General features: G+C 37.3%; 2 protein-coding genes across 2 annotated transcripts in view; both read right to left on the reverse strand.

Annotated features, from left to right (window-relative positions):
* Positions 1-6,590, reverse strand: part of dnah10 (dynein axonemal heavy chain 10) — a 49,075-nt gene extending 42,485 nt beyond the window's left edge. Inside the window, exons 1-12 of the mRNA XM_052099758.1 lie at positions 6,359-6,590; positions 3,810-3,940; positions 3,561-3,666; positions 3,351-3,466; positions 3,037-3,256; positions 2,652-2,809; positions 2,235-2,465; positions 1,693-1,883; positions 1,001-1,199; positions 693-887; positions 436-606; positions 112-288 (exon numbers count right to left, since the gene is read on the reverse strand). Of these exons, the coding sequence (XP_051955718.1) occupies positions 112-288; positions 436-606; positions 693-887; positions 1,001-1,199; positions 1,693-1,883; positions 2,235-2,465; positions 2,652-2,809; positions 3,037-3,256; positions 3,351-3,466; positions 3,561-3,666; positions 3,810-3,940; positions 6,359-6,590 (2,127 nt within the window). The remainder of the gene's footprint in view (positions 1-111; positions 289-435; positions 607-692; positions 888-1,000; positions 1,200-1,692; positions 1,884-2,234; positions 2,466-2,651; positions 2,810-3,036; positions 3,257-3,350; positions 3,467-3,560; positions 3,667-3,809; positions 3,941-6,358) is intronic.
* A 774-nt stretch (positions 6,591-7,364) lies between these two features.
* Positions 7,365-17,503, reverse strand: LOC127629655 (vesicle-associated membrane protein 5-like). Its single transcript, XM_052106810.1, has 3 exons — positions 17,298-17,503; positions 10,015-10,158; positions 7,365-8,676 (listed from the first exon to the last, which is right to left on the reverse strand). The coding sequence occupies exons 1-3, from the start codon at positions 17,298-17,300 to the stop codon at positions 8,533-8,535; spliced, it is 291 nt and encodes a 96-aa protein (XP_051962770.1). The 5' UTR covers positions 17,301-17,503; the 3' UTR covers positions 7,365-8,532.
* Between the last annotated feature and the right edge of the window lie 3,466 nt (positions 17,504-20,969).

Raw genomic sequence — 20,969 nt, forward strand, 5'->3', positions numbered from 1 at the left:
ATGATGAACATTATTTAAAATAAAATGGTACCAAGGACTGATGCTCACCCCAATATACTATTAATAAAAGCTTAATATAATATTGCGATGACTTATTATGCAAAGACTTACTATTTTGCCTTCTTCACTCGCCATCATATCATTCACTTCCATGAAGCGTATAAAGGTGCTCCTCATGCGGTCTATCAGCGAACGCGACCAATCAATGGCCCCTGCCACAGAAGGCTGATTCTTATTCAGAGGTGGATTATTCTTGTGTTTAACAAATATGTCATTTATAATGTCCACCTAGGCAACACAAACACCAAACAACACAGACAGTATTAAAGAAAACACTTTGTGTCTTTGTAACATTGTATACAAATATTTGTATCACCATAAAAATAATTCAAAAATGTCTTGGAAAAAGTTTTGAGTAAGCAGATCCTAAGGCACCTCTTTGCAGTACTGAGAAAGAATATCATTGAACTTTTTCATCAACTGATTGTTGATGGCATCTCTGGAGCGAATGTGCTGGAATTTCAGCAGCAGGTCAAAGGCTGCAGATGCAGAACGCAGCGTCTTGAAGGACTGGTCAATAAAATTGATGGCTTCTCCTTCAATAGACTTTATCAAATAATTTTTTTTTTAATAATGATATAAAAACAAAACTAAATGCAAATTGAAAATGTACTTTTTGTCACAATTCCTACCTGGACATGAGTTTTAAATTCTTGCAAGGTAATTTTCCAGCTGCCCATTTTGCGGATGTCAAAAGGGTCAAAGGCAAGTTCCTCAATTGGTACGACCAAGCAGTCTACTCGACGTAAAACATCATCTATTCGCTTTGGATCACCTGTCACTGCTTTCAATTCAGGTCCAAAGATAATGTAGAACTCATCTAAAGTCTATAAGTGAATATTAGTTTGTGAGTAGGTTATTGTGAGGGATTTTCTTTGCACAAATGTGAATAGAAAGATATGGATTCATATATAGCCATACTTGATCTGATCGGGCTAACCTGCAAGAAGTTATACAAGTCCTGACAGATCGAAGCCATATAGTCTGTCTTTTCAAACAGCTTTTTACGATCAAATTCCCAGCGGGGATCTCGGTCTGATGCCTCAATCTGTGCACGGACCTCAAAATAGCTGGCCTTCCACTGATCTAATACTTGTTTTCCATCCAGAGCCTTAGCTTTGGCCACCATCCTCTTATCTCTGCATACAATTGATGAATGTGGTGATTATAATCTTCTAAAAGAATATTGTGTCAATTTCTCTGCCAAAATCATTTCACATGATTGGAAGTAATCAACAATGCAAAAACTAAACAAATATAATCAAATATGGGATCAAATAGTGTGTAAAGCACTAAGTTTTCGTAATGATGTCCAACACTGCCAACAAATCAATATGGATACATTTTAACATAATATCCTAAGCGACTTTCTTTTAATAAATAATGTTAATGTTTAATATGCAAATACAGCATACACATTTTTGAGTATAGATTGCTTTTTTTATAGTGTAAGGTAAATGTTTTTCCATATGCCTTTAACTCAGAAACCATGTTAACATCTAATGGAAATGAAATAGGAATTTACAGTGGGCTAAAAACCCAAACGAAGAGAGGTGACATTACTGAAACCTTTTTATTTTTTTGGATTTTTTTACTGTTGGCTTGTGGTTTAAAGTACATACACAAACTCACTTAAAGAGAGCATGAACATTCACAACTCTGGCAACCCGTTCAGACAATTCCCAGGCAATGCTTTCCATTAGAGATGCCATACGCTCATCTGTGTTGAAATGCCTGGATAATATCCAGGTCAAACGCAGCCCATTCATCATCTCAGGAATAGTGTCCAAGACCACTTTGAAATTCACCCCTGTGGCAAGATTCTGTAAATAATAGCACATAAGTATATGAGAAAATGTGTAAATATTTTTGGAGATTTGCTGCTCAACTGGGGAATTGCTGATGGTTTGGAGGTGCAACTGCAAGTTTCATCAAGCACTAAGATGTGTTTAGCTTGAAATAATGATCGTGCCTAGAGACGGCAATGGCACTTGTACAATATGCATAGACCCACAGAACTGAAATGTTCTTTCAAAAACCTTTGTTTGTGTTCTGCAGAGGAAAGAAAGTCATACACATCTGGGATGGCATGAGGGTTAGTCAGTAATAATAGAATTTTCATTTTTGGTTGAACTGTTTCTTTAAAGAGCTTAAGGATACTTATGGTTCCACACCTTGAAATGTCTCTCCAGCGTGCTGAGGAACTGTACATTATTGACAGACTCATCATGGTACTTGAAAAGCTCAGTTATGGTCTTGTCCATCTCCTCCATAATGAAGGAGTCAGCACGTGTCATCACATCCAGAATCTTTTTCACCACTGGAAGGTTTAGCTGCTCATAAAGACTACTCAAGACAGCAGTACGTTCACGCCAGAACTCAATCTCCACCAAAGGACCCGATCCCTTGTGTGGTGCAAGAACAATATAAAGTAAGTTAGTCTTTTGTTTGAAGGTGAGTTCTTTTTAAAAGTCTAACATATTATTTTTGTTCCACAGAGGACAGAAAGTCAAATTAATTTTGAACAACATAAGGTATGACAAGGACAAGAGGCATGAAGTACAACACCATAAACAAATTTTCACACAGACCTGTGGTTTCTTCCTTTTCTGCTCTTCAATGACAATAGTGATTTGTGTCTGCCAGTTCATCACACACTGCTCAAGCTTCTCCACCATCAATTGGTTAGACAAGAGCACCTCCACCTCACCCTCCAAATCAATTTCTGGAATATGTAACTTAATCTCGCCTACAAAAAATAAATAAATACTGTATTTGCATTTCATTTCGATGTGACAAAATATCTTGTCAGTGAATTTAGCTAGTTCAAGGAGCCCTGAGACATTCATTTAAATAATTGCAGTGCTTTCATATTGTAATGGCTACATTTTCATGAAATAAAAAACACTATTCCTTCAATTTGCGCATGACAAGTGGAATTTAGCCAGAGAATCAAAGTGAGAAACACTAACACACCTTCCAACTGCTGCAAGGTTTTGTCTATGACCCCCAAGAACTTATGTGTGCTGTTAAGAAGTTCATCTCGGACCATAAAAGCCCTATGGGACTCTACAGGCTGCTGTTCCTCATCTCCTTTAGTCTTATGTTCTTCATCCCTGTCTTGAGACCCAGTCACTCCATGATAACCACCATCAGTGAGCCTCAGCTGGTTCACTGAGAGAAGTGGGATATACACCTACATGAAAAAGCAGAAAGAATCAAGAGATATTGCAGCTGTGCATAATCAATGCTATTCCATCTATATGTGTATGAGAAGTTAAGTCACACACATAGTTGAGAAGCCCTCTAAGCATCATCAAGGGGTGGCCGTTCATCATGCCAAACTCAATCAGTTTAGACATCAAATCATTAGCCTCATTTATGTCGACAGGTTCAGTGATAGTTTCTGGAATGGATAACACACCAGACAGATCGGTTAGTAAATGTGCAATTATATGTGAAAAACAAGACACATTTTGAGAGTAATTTAGTCCACCTACCATTTGTACTCCTCAGGAAGTAGAGGGCATTAAAGTTCACAAACTTCTCTGGGATATTGTTCAAAGCCACATGAAGCTCCACATGATACACAACCTGAACCTCAATCTTTGTGGTGGAAAGATGAAAAACAAAGCTTTCAAATAATGAGAATCAAGATTCTCACTAAAATACTTCTGATGTGAAGAGAAATGATCTTTATCATGCCCTAAAACACATGGAAATGTAAATGACTAACAAAGGAGAATTACATTGCAAGGTGGTTTATCCCCATTTGTTGCATCTGTCATTCCCTCAACTTCAAGATCCTCCTTCTGAGAGTCTTCTGTTGGGTGTATGACACCCGTCTCCTTATTTTTTCTTTTTTGGCCTTTTCTTTTCCCTTCAGTCATGTATGAGCGATAGAAAAACAATAAAAGGACACAAAAACAGCCATTTACTTTCTTATTTTGAAGAATTTATTTAAAAGAATGTTAACCATCAGGAAGCACACTTACTGCTAGCAGTATTTTCTCTACTTATGTGAAGGGTTTCTTCTGAAGAAACTGCAGGTAGACTTCTCTCTTTTCCATTCTCTGCAATTTCTGAAGAATCTTGATGCGTATTCACTGAGAAATTATTTTCTACATGTAATTATTTCTGGGCAGCAACTTTTATTGACAAGGCCCTTAAATACTTTCAATTTTCTACTTAAGTGAGCAAAATTACATTTTATTTGAAATATGTGTCATATAAAATTAGCAGAAAGTCGGCATAAAAGTAAAACATAAGACTCCAGTGGTTTAGTCCATGTCTTCTGAAGCAATCTAGTTGACTTTGGGTGAAAACAGACAAAACATATGATTCCTTTTTCACTGTACATCTTGCCATTGCAGTCTCTAGACATGATCATGGTTTCAAGCTTGATTACACTTTCTAGTGCTTGACCCTAGAGGTCTTCACCATTCCACCCTAACCTGAGGACCCGAGACCCAGCCCGAGACCCGAACCTGGACCCGTACATGTTCGGGTCCCATTCTATTTCTGTGGGTCCCGGGTCTTTTTAACAATATGTGTAACACCCGAGTCGATCCGAGAAGACCCGGCCGTGATCAGACAGCAGTGATGATGATGGTGCTCTGTGTGTGTGTGTTGTAACTTGCAACATTGTAAAATTAGGATGGAAGCACGCATTGTTTACAGCAAAGTAAAATGGCAAAAAGTAGTTCGTTTTTTTAGCTATAATGTAGATTTGTATTAGTCTTAAAATGGTGCGTTCGTGCATCTATCCAGTCATTCCAATCATCCATTCATGGCAGCAAACACTCTCAGCCTCTGTTGGCATTACCTCACATTTCCTGCATGAGCACCACCACATCTTACGTACTCTCCGTCTCCCAGATTATTTTCTTTGTGCCGCCGCTGCTGCTGCAGCATCCTCCATCCTCTGGAGTTCCTTGTTGGTGTACTCCGGTTCAACAAATAGGGCTGGGCAAAAAACAGAATCTCCTCTTCTCTTATATCGAAATCCACCAACATTTTTCTTCAAGAATCCTTGTTGTTAACTTCTAATTCATGATCGGCATTTTGTTTTGCTCTATCCTCGGCAATTCTGCGTTCGTCACTTCTCACCGGAGCTTATGCTATGCCTCCGTCATGTGCCGGAACTCGACTCTCTTGTGAACGCGTGGACGGCCGTTACTGGAAGCCAGTGATTATAGTTTAAAAAGTTATAAATATGGATACTTTTTAAACATAAATGCGCCGTATGGATTACTTTTTGGATGGATGGATGCGCTTTTTTGGGCTTCAAAATCTAAGGTACCATTCACTCCCATTATAAAGCTTGTTAGAACCAGGATATATTTTAATATAACTCTGATTGTGTTTGGATGAATGAAGAAAGTCATATACACCTAGGATGGCTTTATGGTGAGTAAATTATGGGATAATTTTAATGCTAACGATTGCAGCCATAGCAATGAACGAGCAATCGTTATTATAGTTCAAAAGGGCAAACAGTAGAAGTTATCTTATGCAAAAAAAAGCTGATTCTAAACAATTCGCGTTTGTCATCCATTACCATGACAGCAAGTGGACTTTTGAAGCTGAAATAATGAGTGGATTAGTTATGCTGTTTCAAACAGCAAGAGAGGATCCGCAAAAAAACTGGATGTATTTTACCAACTTTCTTGGCAAGGAGGATGGATTATATGCGTCATGGACAGGCACAGGGGAGAAGACTACTAATGTTACATTAGGTAAGACACAAAGTTTTGTTTTCTAACAACTTGTACATTAACTTGTTAATAGCAATCAGCTGTGAAATCTGTTTCGATCGGGTCTGTGTCTCCCGGCTGGGTCTGGGTCCCAGCTTTCAAATAATAAACGGGTCTGGTTAGGGTCTGGGATTTCTCGGTTCTGCATAGGTATGGTTCCAAGTTTTCAAATAATAGATGGGTCAGGTCCGGGTCTCTTTGGGTTCAGGCACAAATGTTTGGACCCATGAAGACCTCTACTTGACACATGCGAAGAGCACTAGATGGCGCTAGCAAGTGTAATCGAGCTTGAAATCATGATCGCCAAGGAGACTGCAGTTATATTTTGGTCTGTTATCACCAAACTGATTGGATTGCTTCAGAAGACATGGATTAAATCACTGTGATCTTATAAATAACCTTTATGTGACCTTTTTGGAAGTTCAAAATTTTGGTCGCCATTCACTTGCATATTATGGACATGCAGAGCTGAGATATTCTTCTAAAAATCGTTGTTTGAGTTGAGCAGAAGAGAAGAAAGTCATACACATCACAAAACCTACCCTCAGGAACATCAACTTCAACCTCAACCTCTTCTTCCCTTATATTCTTGAAGACAAAGAGCGTAAAGGACGCCTCCTCCTCAGTGACTAAGTTTAAAAAATTTAGGATTTTCTGCTCTTCCTCTCCATCACCGCGGCTGAGCAACTCCTCAAAGCAGCCGGAATCAGGCAAATCCAACATGACACACGCTGTGTTTTTAATCCAATCCACTCGTGGGTCGTCGAGTGGCATTCTTCCTTTTGTTTGAGATAGAATAAATTCATCAATAAAGCCTAAATTTGTATGAGAAAACAAGCTAGTCTGTCAGTTTCGCAACTGAAACCGCGCTCTGGTTTTAGTTGACGTTACTATAGCAACCTCACCGCGCGTGCCTTCTTGTATGCTGCTAGCTTTTTAATGGTTAGAATAGAGGAAGAGAGAAAATGTATTGTACCGCATAAATGTCTATTGTAACATAAGTATTTATGTTCTATATCATTTACGTCCCATGTTACAAAAATATCCCGTGGAAATGTATGTCCACCTGGACATTGTAACATTTGCTTTTCATAGAAGACTGAACCTTTACTATCATGTTAGATTCTAGGATCTGTGGGATTTTCAAACACCTTAAAAATCCACCAGGTGGCGTTTTACCTGAGCTTTACTTGGAATGTTCCGATTATTGTGCAAAGCGATTCTTTGTTGTCGCCCTTGTTTAAACATCGAATTGTAATAAGTTGCTTGGAACTGAGAGTGTGGTGTTTTCCATCTCCGATGCTTGTTTCCATTCAAATGTATAGTTACATATGTAAACTAAAAATAACTAGCCTAACATATCTAACCATATGTATCCATTTTTTATGTTAACCTCTTATTTTTGAAACCCACAGAGCTTGACAAACAAGGCTGGAAGGTGACGACTTGACCACTGACAATTGCCTAACTGCTTGACAGTGCAGTTACTGTCATTACAAAAGCCCAACAAATCAAAAGAAAGCCTTGGTGAAAACGTTTTTTAAAAACATTATATTTTTACATAAGAACCATACAATTTAGATTACAGTCAGAGAGAGCTGTTTTTGCAGCACTGACATGATAATCTCTAGTTGAAACTCAAGTTACAGTAGGACAACTTAAAACCACTACTGTGACTATCATTAAACTTTTTTTACATTGATAATGGACAAGGATGTAATCAAATATTCAGGTTTGAGGGAATCACATGTAACATTTTAAGAACTGGTAATTGAAAAACCCATTGATTGGCCATTAATCTGAATATTTGGGGGACATGTCCCCCTCAATGTCTATTGTGGTCACGGCCCTGATTGTAGAAAATAAATTGCCGGTGAAACCCTTAAAAAAGTTTGGAACAAAATTCAAATGTATAAGAAAACACACACACACATACACACACACACACACACACACACACACACACACACACACACACACACACACACACACACTGTTGGTATTAATATACAGTTGTACTGCCTAATGTCACAAGTTACAATCTTTTCCAATGAAACTGATAGGAGAAAACACCAACACTTCATTATAGTTAATTATACACACTCTTGTTTGATTATGAACAGAATCAAGAACGTTTGTTATGAAGAAGATACATTTTCAGTTGTTTTTTTAACGGAAGTAATACAAGCATGTGCTCTACACCAGTGTTCCTCAAACCTGGACCTGGAGGCCACCCAACATTGCAAATTTTGGATGTCTCATTATTAATTATACCCAATTTATGCCGTGGAGCCCTAAACTAATGAGCTAATGAGCTGAAGGACTCAGGTTGAGAAACAATGCTCTACACATTCCAAACAGTTACATTTTATATTTCTGACACACTTTAAATATGTCCCACATCGCCATTTGTTCCCCAGATTTATGATTCAAATCTGTTTAGTCCAAAAGGAATGCATGCAGGCGGTTACCATTAGTGCCACATATGGGTGTTTCCATTGTAAAATGAAAAGGTACGTATAAATGCTGGTAACTCCATGGTACCATTATGTATCACCCAGCATCACAAATTTCAGTTGTACATCGTTTGAAGTAAGACTCTCAAATAATCTGATACCTTGAGCCATTTTAAGAAAACCTTAATGTTCACTCATCCTCTTCGTCTGATCTTCTAGCCATCTATTTGTGCTTTTGGTTCTTGTGTGGGTATGGTCCTTCATTGCGTTTGTAATATCACAGTCACAACCACAGACACAATTATGATGAGGACCACTACAACTCCAATTATCACTTTATATTTAATATTCTCCCAACGTTTCTTCTGTTTCACCTTAGTCGCGGTCCTTGAGAACCCTTTGCTCTGAAAAGAAATTAGAACAAACATTTACATTTAATTTTAACATTACAAACAAACACATAGCATAAGAAAAGAAATACAAAAATCTTAATAGTTAACTTGCTTGTTTATGACCCTAATTAACTTAAGTTTTTTTATTTTTTTTTTCCCAAGAATTATAATTTAATTTAACATTTTGAAAATAATTTTTGACTGCTTCAGCGGACTGCTCCAGGGTCTCCAGTTTAAAAAATTGGGGTAAGTAGTGAGAGACTTTGGAATGGGTTTGATGCCTGGAATCATGTTCTTGTTTTTCTAACTGTAATTATCTTATTTTTTAGACCAGTAACTGAAAGAAACCAATACTCCAGTGGGATTTTCAGTGTGTCTGTATGATAAACATGTAATGTTGATACAAAGTGACCTCGCTGCCTGATCATATGGTATGTCCTGCACATTCTGAGCACACACCGTCATCCTCTTAAACAAGTTTTTATTCATTTTATAACGAAAGGAAATGGCTTTCTAAAATTAACACAATAAACTAAACACAGGATGTAAATTGTACATTCTTTTTTCAATACGCTCAACCTAGAGAGTATTTATAGACTCTAATATGGCATTTCCTTGCTTTTCCCTTGATATTTAAGTAAGGCCTTGGAACACTTGACATTTCAGAAACCCAGTTGTTTATCAGAGTCCTCAAAGTCACAAAACATCATAGCATGCGCAAATACACTCCCTGAGCACTTTATTACAAACACTATGGACCTAATAAAGTGCCCAACATGGTTTTCTGTTGTTGTAGCCCATTCGCCTCAAGGTACGACGTGTTGTGCATTCTGAGATACTATTCTGCTCACAACAATTGTACAGAGTGGTTATCTGAGTTACTGTAGCCTTTCTGTCAGCTTGAACCAGTCTGGCCATTCTTTGTTGACCTCTCTCATCAACAACGCATTTCTGTCTGCAGAACTGCCGTTTACTGGACGTTTTTTGTTTTTGGCACCATTCTGAGTAAACTCTTAAGACTGTTGTGCGTGAAAATCCCAGGAAATCACCAGTTACAGAAATACACAAACTAGCCCGTCTGGCACCAACAATCATGCCACGGTCGAAATCACTGATATCACATGATTTCCCATTCTGATGGTTGATGTGAATATTAATTGAAGCTCCTGACCTGTATCTGCATGATAGGCTGATTAGATAATCTCATGAATAAGTAGGTGTAGCGGTGTTCCTAATAAAGTGCACAGTGAGTCAAGCATTTTCGATAAGCAGTTTTAAGTTGCATGAAACAAACAAATATACATAAAATATTGATATAAAATAAAAGCAGACATCACAAATAAGGGCCACCTTCTGCAGTAGCTGCTCAGCTCTGTTATCCAGCTCCCCTAGTTTTCCTGATCGCTCTTCAGTCTTGTTCAGGTTGTCCAACATGATAATCTTCACTTCCTCCACATCCTCCTGGGCCTGACGGAGACGGCTTTGCCCATTCTCCTGAGGGCAGATCAAATGGTTAAATGGCAAAGGTGTTACAACTGTCAACATTATACAGTGCATCCGGAAAGTATTCACAGCGCTTCACTTTTTCCACATTTTGTTATGTTACACCCTTATTCCAAAATGGATTAAATTCATTATTTTACCCAAATTTGACACACAATACCCCAAAATGATAACGTAAAAGAAGTTTGTTTGAAATCTTTGCAAATTTATTAAAATTAAAAAACGAGCTTAGCTACATAAGTATTCACAGCCTTTGCCATGACACTCAAAATTGAGCTCAGGTGCATCCTGTTTCCACTGATCATCCTTGAGATGTTTCCACAACTTGATTGGAGTCCACCTGTGGTAAATTCAGTTGATTGGACATGATTTGGAAAGGCACACACCTGTATAAGGTCCTACAGTTAACAGTGCATGTCAGAGGTGGTAGGCGGACGGTTGGTGATGGCTGGATTGTGACTGGAGCGCTGATGGTAGGAAGTAGCGTAGACTCCGGAAGCGATCCGGAAATGGAAGATGAAATGGTGGATGCGGATAAAGAAGGAAATTCATGTAATGAATGGAAAGTGGTAGAAGCTAGGAAAAGAAAGAAAAGTTGGGGACAAATATCAGAAACGGACAGTGAAAAGGGTAATCATCTGGCAAGAAGGAGGAAAGAGGAATTTAAGGTATTCATGAAGTTTATTACAGAGTCTGTAAATATCATGTCGGCTGTAGTGAGAAGTGTAATACGGACATCTAATAAAAGATATTGGAGGGAATTTTGTAATAATATTGGAGAAGAAATTGAAATGAATGAAGTATGGTGTATGATAAGAAAGATGGGAGGGAAACATAGAAACAGTAACATTCCTGTCTTAGTATATAACAATAGATCAGTAATATCAGACAGTGAAAAAGCAGATGTGTTAGCAGAAGTATAGTAATTAAAATATAACAGAAGAAATGAGGAGATATAGGGATCTGAGCTTGAGTAAGAACCCTCAAATTCTGGAGGAAAAAGGACCATCATTAGATTTAGAGTTTACCCTGTTTGAACTGAAGAAAGCGCATGCTGGGGTAAAACAAACTTCTCCAGGTAGAGATGACATCTGTTATGAGATGGTAAAACACCTATCAGAAACATCTCTAAATATTATTTTGAGTCTTTTTAATAAGGTGTGGGAATCAGGGAAATTACCAGATGATTGGAAGCATGGGATCATAGTGCCAATAGCGAAGCCAGGGAAGGATAATTCGCAGCCCACTAACTACAGGCCCATAGCATTAACGTAGAATTTATGGCAACTAATGGAGCCTATGTCATGAACAGATTGATATATGTTATTGAAAAGAAAAACCTTTTCTCTGCAATCCAAAGTGGTTTCAGAAAAGGGAGAAGCACAATGGATTCTGTTTTATGCCTGGAAGCTGAAATTAGAAAGGCCCAAGTAAACAAGGAAGTGTTAGTAGGAGTATGTTTTGACATTGAAAAAGCTTATGATATGATGTGGAAAGAGGGACTTTTAATAAAATTGGATAGAATGGAAGTAAAAGGTAGAATGTATAACTGGATTATGATTTTTTGTTTAAAAGAACAATACAAGTGAGAGTGGGGTCTGCTTTTTCTCAGGTATATCAAGTAGAGAACGGAACACCACAAGGAAGTGTTAGCAGTCCAATTCTGTTTAACATAATGATCAATTACGTTTTTTCACAGATAGATTCAGGGATAGGGAGGTCTTTATATGCAGATGACGGGGCACTGTGGAAGAGAGGATGCAATGTTGGGCATGTGGAGAGGTGTATTCAAACGAAAAGAATTGGGCTTTTGAATGGGGTTTTCGTTTTTCAGTGGCAAAAACTCAGGTGATCTGTTTCACAAAAAGAAAAATTAACCCAACAATAAATATTAATATGTATGGACAACAATTGGAGCAAACATCTGTAGTTAGATTCCTGGGAATGTGGATGGATTCAAAATTGAATTTTAAAGTGCATATTCAGAAAATTATAGACAAATGCAAAAAAGTAATAAATATAATGAGGTGTTTGGCAGGAACTGAATGGAGAGCATGCCGTCAGTCCTTAAAAGTATATATTGTGCACTGATAAGAGCTGTTATTGATTATGGATGTATGGTGTACAGTTCTGCATCTAAAAGCTACTTTTAAAAGTTTTAAAAGAGGCATTGCAAACACAAGCATTGAGAATATGTTGTGGAGCAATAAGATCATCTCCAGAAACAGCAGTACAAGTAGAGATGGATGAAATGCCTCTAGAAATTAGAAGGCTCAAATTAAAAATTTGATATTGGACTAATATTAAAGGTAATTCGGATAGTCATTCAGTTAAGAAGTCTTGAATGATTGCTGGGAATACGAGTATAAAAAATCAACAAGCTTTGGATAGACAGCCAATAAGGAGGCACAAAACATAGGAATAAGTGATATCAACATTGCCACTTCTGTCGATATGTAAGCAATACCTCCTTGGCTTTCCCCTATGCCTCCAGTAGACATTCAGTTGTATGAAGATAAGCATAACAAGGAAAGAAATGTGTTGGAAAGTTTAACAGTACAACAATATATTGATCAAATATATTATAATGCAGTGCAAATTTATACAGATGGATCAAAGGATCCAGATTCTGGATTTACAGCAGCAGCAGCTTACATACCTCTTTTCAAAGTTAAAATTTCAAAGAGAATCTCTGATCATATTTCTGTATTTACTTCAGAATTAATAGCAATATTCCTAGCACTTCAATGGCTAGAAGAAATACAACCTACAAGGTCAGTGATATGCACAGATTCACTTTCAGCTATCAATAGCTTGTCAAGTGGAATATTGGTAGCAAGACAAGATTTGATATATGAAGTGATGCAGAGTCTATTTAGAATAAGACAATCTGGACTTATTGTAAACTTGTTGTGGGTACCATCACATGTGGGTGTAAAAGGAAACAAGGAGGCAGACCATCTGGCTAAACAGGCTTTGAAACGTTCACAAATTGACATAAAAGTGTCATTAAGTAAAACAGAAGTTTAAAGATTTATAGCGAGTTAAATAAGAAAGATATGGCAGAAAGAGTGGGACAGTGGAATTAAAATAGACACTTGCATCACATTCAAGAAATAGTTGGTCTACAAAGAAGAAAATTTGGAAACAGGAAACAGGATGCTTTAATCTCTAGAATGTGTATTGGACATTGTGCATTAAATAAGTGTTTGTACAGAATAGGGAAACATGAGAATGGTAAATGTGATAAATGTGGTCTAGAAGAATCAGTAGAACATGTAATTATAAAATGGGATGCATATGAAAGAGCAAGATTCCATCTAACTCGAGCTTTAAGATCTCTGGGAGTAAATGATGTGTCACTTCAGGTTTTGTTGGGAAATGGCCCAAAGCAATCAAGAATTTATCAAGAATTATTTAATTTCTTAAAAGATACAAGATTGATCAATAGACTAAAAGATAGTGTTTTTTTTTTTTTACTTTCCAACTATTTAAAGCTACACACTCCAATCCAGTAGGTGGTGGGAATGCACCATTTAAGTTGGATTGCCAACCACCATAAAACAACAGAAGAAGAAGAAGTGCATGTTAGAGCACAAACCAAGCCATGAAGTCCAAGGAATTGTCTGTAGACCTCCGAGACAGGATTGTATCGAGGCACAGATCTGGGTAAGGGTACAGAAAAATGTCTGCAGCATTGAAGGTCCCAATGAGCACAGTGGCCTCCATCATCCGTAAATGGAAGAAGTTTGGAACCACCAGGACTCTTACTAGAGCTGGCCGCCCGGCCAAACGGAGCAATCGGGGTAGAAGGGCCTTAGTCAGGGAGGTGACCAAGAACCTGATGGTTGCTCTGACAGATCTCCAGCGTTTCTCTGTGGAGAGAGGCGAACCTTCCAGAAGAAAAACCATCTCTGCAGCACTCCACCAATCAGGCCTGTATGGTAGAGTGGCCAGACAGAAGCCACTCCTCAGTAAAAGGCACATGACAGCCCGCCTGGAGTTTGCCAAAAGGCACCTGAAGGACTCCCAGACCATAAGAAACAAAATTCTCTGGTCTGATGAAACATAGATTGAACTCTTTGGCCTGAATGGCAAGCGTCATGTCTGAAGGAAACCAGGCACAGCTCATCACCTTGCCAATACCATCCCTACAGTAAAGCATGCGTGGGGATGTTTTTCAGTGGCAGGAACTGGGAAGCTAGTCAGGATTGAGGGAAAGATGAATGCAGCAATGTACAGAGACATCCTTGATGAAAACCTGCTCCAGAGCGCTCTGGACCTTAGACTGGGGCGAAGGTTCATCTTCCAACAGGACAACGACCCTAAGCACACAGACAAGATAACATAGGAGTGGCTACGGGACAACTCTGTGAATGTCCTTGAGTGGCCCAGCCAGAGCCCAGACTTGAAACCGACTGAACATCTCTGGAGAAATCTGAAAATGGCTGTGCACTGACTCTTCCCATCCAACCTGATGGAGCTCGAGAGGTCCTGCAAAGAAGAATGGGAGAAACTGCCCAAAAATAGGTGTGCCAAGCTTGTAGCATCATACTCAAAAAGACTTGAGGCTGTAATTGGTGCCAAAGGTGCTTCAACAAAGCATTGAGCAAAGGCTGTGAATACTTATGTAAAAAAAAAAAATATTAAAATTTTTTTATAAATTTGCAAAGATTTCAAACAAACTTCTTTCACGTTGTCATTATGGGGTATTGTTTGTAGAATTTTGAGGAAAATAATGAATTTAGTCCATTTTGGAATAAGGCTGTAACATAATAAAATGTGGAAAAAGTGAAGCACTGTGAATACTTTCCGGATCCACTGTTTGTGTGGCAACAGGTTATTGACTATTGGCAAATATTGGCACCGCAAAGGCCAAAAAGAGGCACTGACAACTCCCATGGATGCCTTGCATGAAAATGCCTTCATAACTCTGTTTACAACAAGCTGTTGGAATGTAATTCTGGAGCAGTGCCTCTGCTCTCTCACAAGCCTAGTCACAGTTTAACAAGCAACAGCATGGGAGAGAGAGTCACTGTGCATTTCTTGAAGCTATAGAATCAAAACAATTAGGCCATTGTAAAAACACCATGAAATAGGGACAATTGGAGATCATGACTGCCTCAACATTAGCAGTCTACATCTGAGTCTGACTGTTAATTCCTCTTTGTGCTCAGAAGAATGTAAGTAACTCATGGTCAAGGTTTAGCTGATGAGTGGCCTTTCATAGACAGGAAACATCAAGCGAAAATAAATACAATCATTTTCTCAGGAAATGCTACATATTTATGCCATCTCACATAAGAGGCCATACACAATAGAAGAGGAAACAACACTGCCAATCATGGTGGCGAAACTTTTCTTTTACATTTCAGTGCAATATGACCATCAAGGGTTCACTCTACAAACACTTTGTAAAATAATTTTAATTTTAAATTTTAATAAATATGGGGCTTTAATTATGCCCCAAATTTTAGAGAACTGATGTCAATAACACTACATCTTTAAAAATATTAGCTATATGCACAAAAACTAAATATATATTGAATAGTAGAGAATGTTGTTGAGTTTTTCATAAGTATTTGCCTTATGAACTGGAAATACAGGATGCACATCTCTTTACATTCTTTGTCTCCTTCCTTCCTCTTTTGCTCCAAGTGCTATTATGACTAAGGAATTTCCTTGAGACTAAGCAAAATCCCCCCTCTTTTGTTTTTCAGATTAACACTTCTGGCATTTTCATTTCAAGCCATTTGAGTTAAACAAACAATATGGTTTACAGACATTCTGAATGACATTCAAATGACCTTTCACAACACCGATGTGTGTTTTATATTGTAAAAACAACTCATAAAAGGACTAAATTGTGCTTATCAAACACTGTATGTCTAAACTAATTTATATTCCTCAAAGTTAATTGAAATGAAAGCTGCTATTCTATATATAGCCTGTGGGGGAACAAATGCCACTTAAATTGACATACCTTATGTTTCAACACTCATACGAGTTGGCATTGCTATTTACAGGGTTGCAGAGTAATGGAATACATGTAACAGGATTACATATTTAAAATACAAAATATAAGTAACTGTATTCCACTATAGTTACAATTTAAATCATTGGTAATTAGATTACAGTTACATTCAAAAAGTATTTTGATTACTGAAGAGATTACTTTGCATTTTATTGGCATTTGTTTCTTTTAATATTTAGTCCTTTCAGATGGAAAACATTTATACATATAATTGATGCAATCCAAATTGCATTTGAACAGCGGTGAAACACTTTCTTATGATGTGTTACATTCATACGAGCAGACAGAGAAGTAAGTTTGAAGTAAGTTTGGAGCAGAAGAAATAGAAATAAACTTTGTGTAAATTGTCAGCTTTCTGCTAGCTTAAATGTTATTTCTAGCCATTTTACATGCACATTTTACCAGCCACGATCATATTTTTTAACAAGAACATTCACATTGGATAATATCTTTTTTTCTGGTAAAACCTCTGATATTAGGGCAAAAATCATATTCTTGATAATAATTTTTGTATTCTTTTCTTGTAAAAATATCTAAAAATCCTTAAAACAAGATCAATTTGATTAATCTTGTTTTAGAAACAACACTGCATAAGATATTTAGGGTTTTCAAAGAATGTATTTTTAACATTCTGTCTTGCTGTACTGGCAGAGATTTTATAGTCCAAACAAGTTAGAAAATCTACCAGTGCTGAAGAAGTAATCCAAAGTATTTAGAATACGTTACTGACCTTGAGTCCTGAGACCTTGAGTTGTAACGGAATACATTACAAATTAAATTTAACAGCATTTATTCTGTAATCTGTTGTGGAATACATTTCAAAATTAATTAGTTTAACACCGAACCTGTTTTGACCACAATGACAAAACTCAAGGCAACTAACTGTATGCAAGCACATAATGACAGCAGTTTATATATTGAATTTTGTATAAGAAAGTGTGTGTGTGTGTGTGTGTGTGTGTGTGTGTGTGTGTGTGTGTGTGTGTTACGCGCAGTTTAGACAGTGAAGAAAACACTTCAAAACACTTTAACCATTTAGTGTTCTTATTTTACTATTAATAGAGCATTAGCAAACCCAAAGGACAAAACAACTTACCATTGTCTTAGTGTCGATTTAATGCACCAGAAACTGTCAACGAATATACTGCATCAGAAAGGGAGACCAGGAACAGATCAGCGCAAACAATAAAAGACCGGTATCTATAAACTTCACTTGCGCTTCTTTTGACAACTTATTCAAATAAAAAAACGACTTCGGTGTTCTGCGCTACTGCTGAGAAGGGCTTTCCTTTTTATCTAATGGGGTGGGTTTTTCCACTGCGCAGCTGTGACACTAAGAGAAACACCCACAGGGACTGATTCTGCGCTGCTTCAGAAACTTATGCTATTATTACTTGGCTTGCCATATAATGATGCTCTAAGATATGGCATAAGAAATGCGACAAATGTGGTATGATAATAAAATAATTGGTCATTGTAAATCAGTGAATAATGGTGATCAATTTATCAAACGTAGTCTATAACCATTACCTCTGTTAATCATCAAATAATGATAATCAATAACCCAAAGTATAAATATTACCCTCAAGTGTTTCCCGTTTGATAACCATTCACTGGTGTTTAACCATCAAGCCGTTGTCCCGTCTCTATTATCATCAACCACTGAATGTATCTATGCAAATTAGATGCAGCGCGCTGTGGTTGCTATACACGAACATGATGAACGCTTGATTAGATTTGACTGGAAGTGGAAATAGCATTATTTTGCACTAAGGATGGGCGATACCACTTATTTTCTTTTCGATCCGATGCCAATATTTTAAAGTCCAATATCGTCGATACCAATACCGATACCGATATTTCTGTTACATCTTTTTTTTTTTTTTTTGCGATTACTTTGGATATAATGGGTCATTTTTAATAATATTTCAGTCATTATTCAAGTCATTATTTTATTTTTTTTGCCAAAACAGAAAATGATTTGACTTCTGTTTTGTTTACTCTTACAAAAAAAAAATCAGGGGTGCAAAAACATGCAGTATTTTCACAAAGTTTAATTGCATAAGTTACATTTAAATGTATATAAATATATTTACGTTAAGCAGGGAAATAAATATGCAGTGCAAATTATAGTTTCTCCAGGCATGCTTGTGTGTCAAACTCTGGAAATGTCCCGCCCCTTACTGAAACGGAAAATATGATTGGTTGGCAATTATCCGATCGCGTCTGAAATGAACGATCAGCTTAGTCCGACTGTCTGTCTTGCCAGTGCTCCCCAGTCAGTGCATCTCTGAGCGCGTTTAGAGAGAATTGTTATGTTACAACCTTATTCAAAAATGGGTTAGGGTTTATGGGTTAGGTATGGTAGAGTGGCCAGACGGAAGCCACTCCTCAGTAAAAGGCACATGACAGCCCGCCTGGAGTTTTCCAAAGGGCACCTGAAGGACTCTCAGACCATGAGAAACAAAATTCTCTGGTCTGATGAAACAAACATTGATCTCTTTGGCCTGAATGGCAAGCACCATGTCTGGAGGAAACCAGGCACCGCTCATCACCTTGCCAATACCACCCCTACAGTGAAGCATGGTGGTGGCAGCATCTTGCTATGGGGATGTTTTTCAGTGGCAGGAACTGGGAGGCTAGTCAGGAACGAGAGAAAGATGAATGCAGCAATATACAGAGACATCCTTGATGAAAACCTGCTCCAGAGCGCTCTGGACCTTAGACTGGGGCGAAGGTTCATCTTCCAACAGGACAACGACCCTAAGCACACAGACAAGATAACAAAGGAGTGGCTATGGGACAACTCTGTGAATGTCCTTGAGTGGCCCAGCCAGAGCCCAGACTTGAAACCGATTGAACTCTGGAGAGATCTAAAAGTTGCTGTGCACAGACGCTCCCCATCCAACCTGATGGAGCTTGAGAGGGCCTGCAAAGAAGAATGGGAGAAACTGCCCAAAAATACATGTGCCAAGCTTGTAGCATCATACACAAAAAGAATTGAGGCTGTAATTGGTGCCAAAGGTGCTTCAACAAAGTATTGAGCAAAGGCTGTGGATACTTCATGTTTTTATTTTGCAAAGACTTCAAACAAACTACTTTCACATTGTCATTATGGGGTATTGTTTGTCGAATTTTGTGGAAAATAATGAATTTAATCAATTTTGGAATAGGCCTGTAACATAACATAATGTGGAAAAAGTGAAGCGCTGTGAATACTTTCCGGATGCACTGTAACCTAATCCATTTTATTTCACTTTGAATCTTGTGATTATTGTTTGTGGTAACCAAATAATAATACCCCTAGTTAAAACATCAGTAGCCTATCGGAAGTATCGATACTATTTTGCACAGACAAATTGTCTCTGTTCTGATCTTGTCAGCCTTGAACACCCGTGAGAGCACAAATCTTAAAATTTGCCATGTTTTAAGTTGATCCTTAAAGTTTAAGTATGTAATATATTTACTGTACTAAAGGATAATTATCATAATATGTTATCACAGATTTAGGAAACATGCTAAATACAAATACTGGCTTCTCCAAAAACAATGCTACAGCCACTATATTCTACTTTGAAATGTCCAACTATTTTCTTAAAACTTTAACTACATTTTAACTAGAAAACTTTTTTAGAAAACACAATTGACCCAATTTGTGTCATTTTGGCAACCCAGCGCTGGATCCAATAGGGACTATATCAGTTCTTTCAACTTTATTTATTACAAAGGCATTTTACATAAATAAGATTTAACAGTGTCAATAATATCAATTTTTTTTCTAATTAACATTATTGGTTCTACCTAATTTATTCACTCAAAAGAATATAATGACTAAGATCAGTCCTATAACAATTGATTTGTCAAAGAAGTGCATATAAAGCTGCACTTCAGCTATGCATATTCACATGCACAAGAAAAAATTACAGTTGAACAGGATCCAAATTCACCAAAGGGAACGCTTATCACTCTAATGGTGACAGCACAAAACAAATCAAGAAAATATCTGTACTGAAAAGAGCTAAAATCTCTATGAACTCTTAATAGCAACTAATTAAACACCCCAATAAGTTCCTTTTGACCAAACAAACATGCTTAAATTATTCAAGCGCAAGGGCTTATGGGCATTCCCCAAAACCTCTGTTCTGTATTTGATTGAGTTTGTAGTACTTAAAATATTCATTTAATGGATTTTTAAGCCAAAGAACTCACAAATATTCTTTTACTGTATCACTTTAAGTTCACCTTAATGAAACTAGATGTTACAACTGACCCTGCTGTAAAGGTCAATTTTAGTCTGAAATTTGAAAAAATATCTTCAAATATTTACAAGGTATAATAAGTATTTGGTTGGTGTGAGTACTTGTACCTCTTTTCTGACACAAAAATGGTGATGTAGCTTATTTTTTCCAACTGATCGTGGTCTCCCGTATACCTGACTATTACAAAATAATAGTCACATTCTTTATTTCTCACTCTCTGGGGATATTTTTGATACATAACAAGGTCAGACAATGTTCCTAAAACCTGCTTTCATCCCTCTCTGGAGATATTTTACACTAAATGGTAGAAGCAGGAAACTAAATTAATAAAAACCTGTAACATATCTGCAACATTATTAACATTTCAAAGGTTTGAATAATTAGTTAAACTCATTAGTTTTACTCACAGATTAAATATTTACAAATTATTCCATTTCTAAATATTACAGGACTATTAATCAATGCACTTAAAGGGTTTAAAATAATATTTTTTTTAGTAGAAGAGGGAC

This window comes from Xyrauchen texanus, chromosome 3, assembly GCF_025860055.1.
Source record: "Xyrauchen texanus isolate HMW12.3.18 chromosome 3, RBS_HiC_50CHRs, whole genome shotgun sequence".
Lineage (NCBI taxonomy): Eukaryota > Metazoa > Chordata > Actinopteri > Cypriniformes > Catostomidae > Xyrauchen > Xyrauchen texanus.

Bases quoted from the DNA above. Each gene is read 5' to 3' on its own strand.
- LOC127629655 (XM_052106810.1), bottom strand. The intron at 8,677-10,014 runs GTGGCCCTTATT...ATTTCTTTTCAG, and splicing joins CTGAGCAGCTACTGCAGAAG to AGCAAAGGGTTCTCAAGGAC.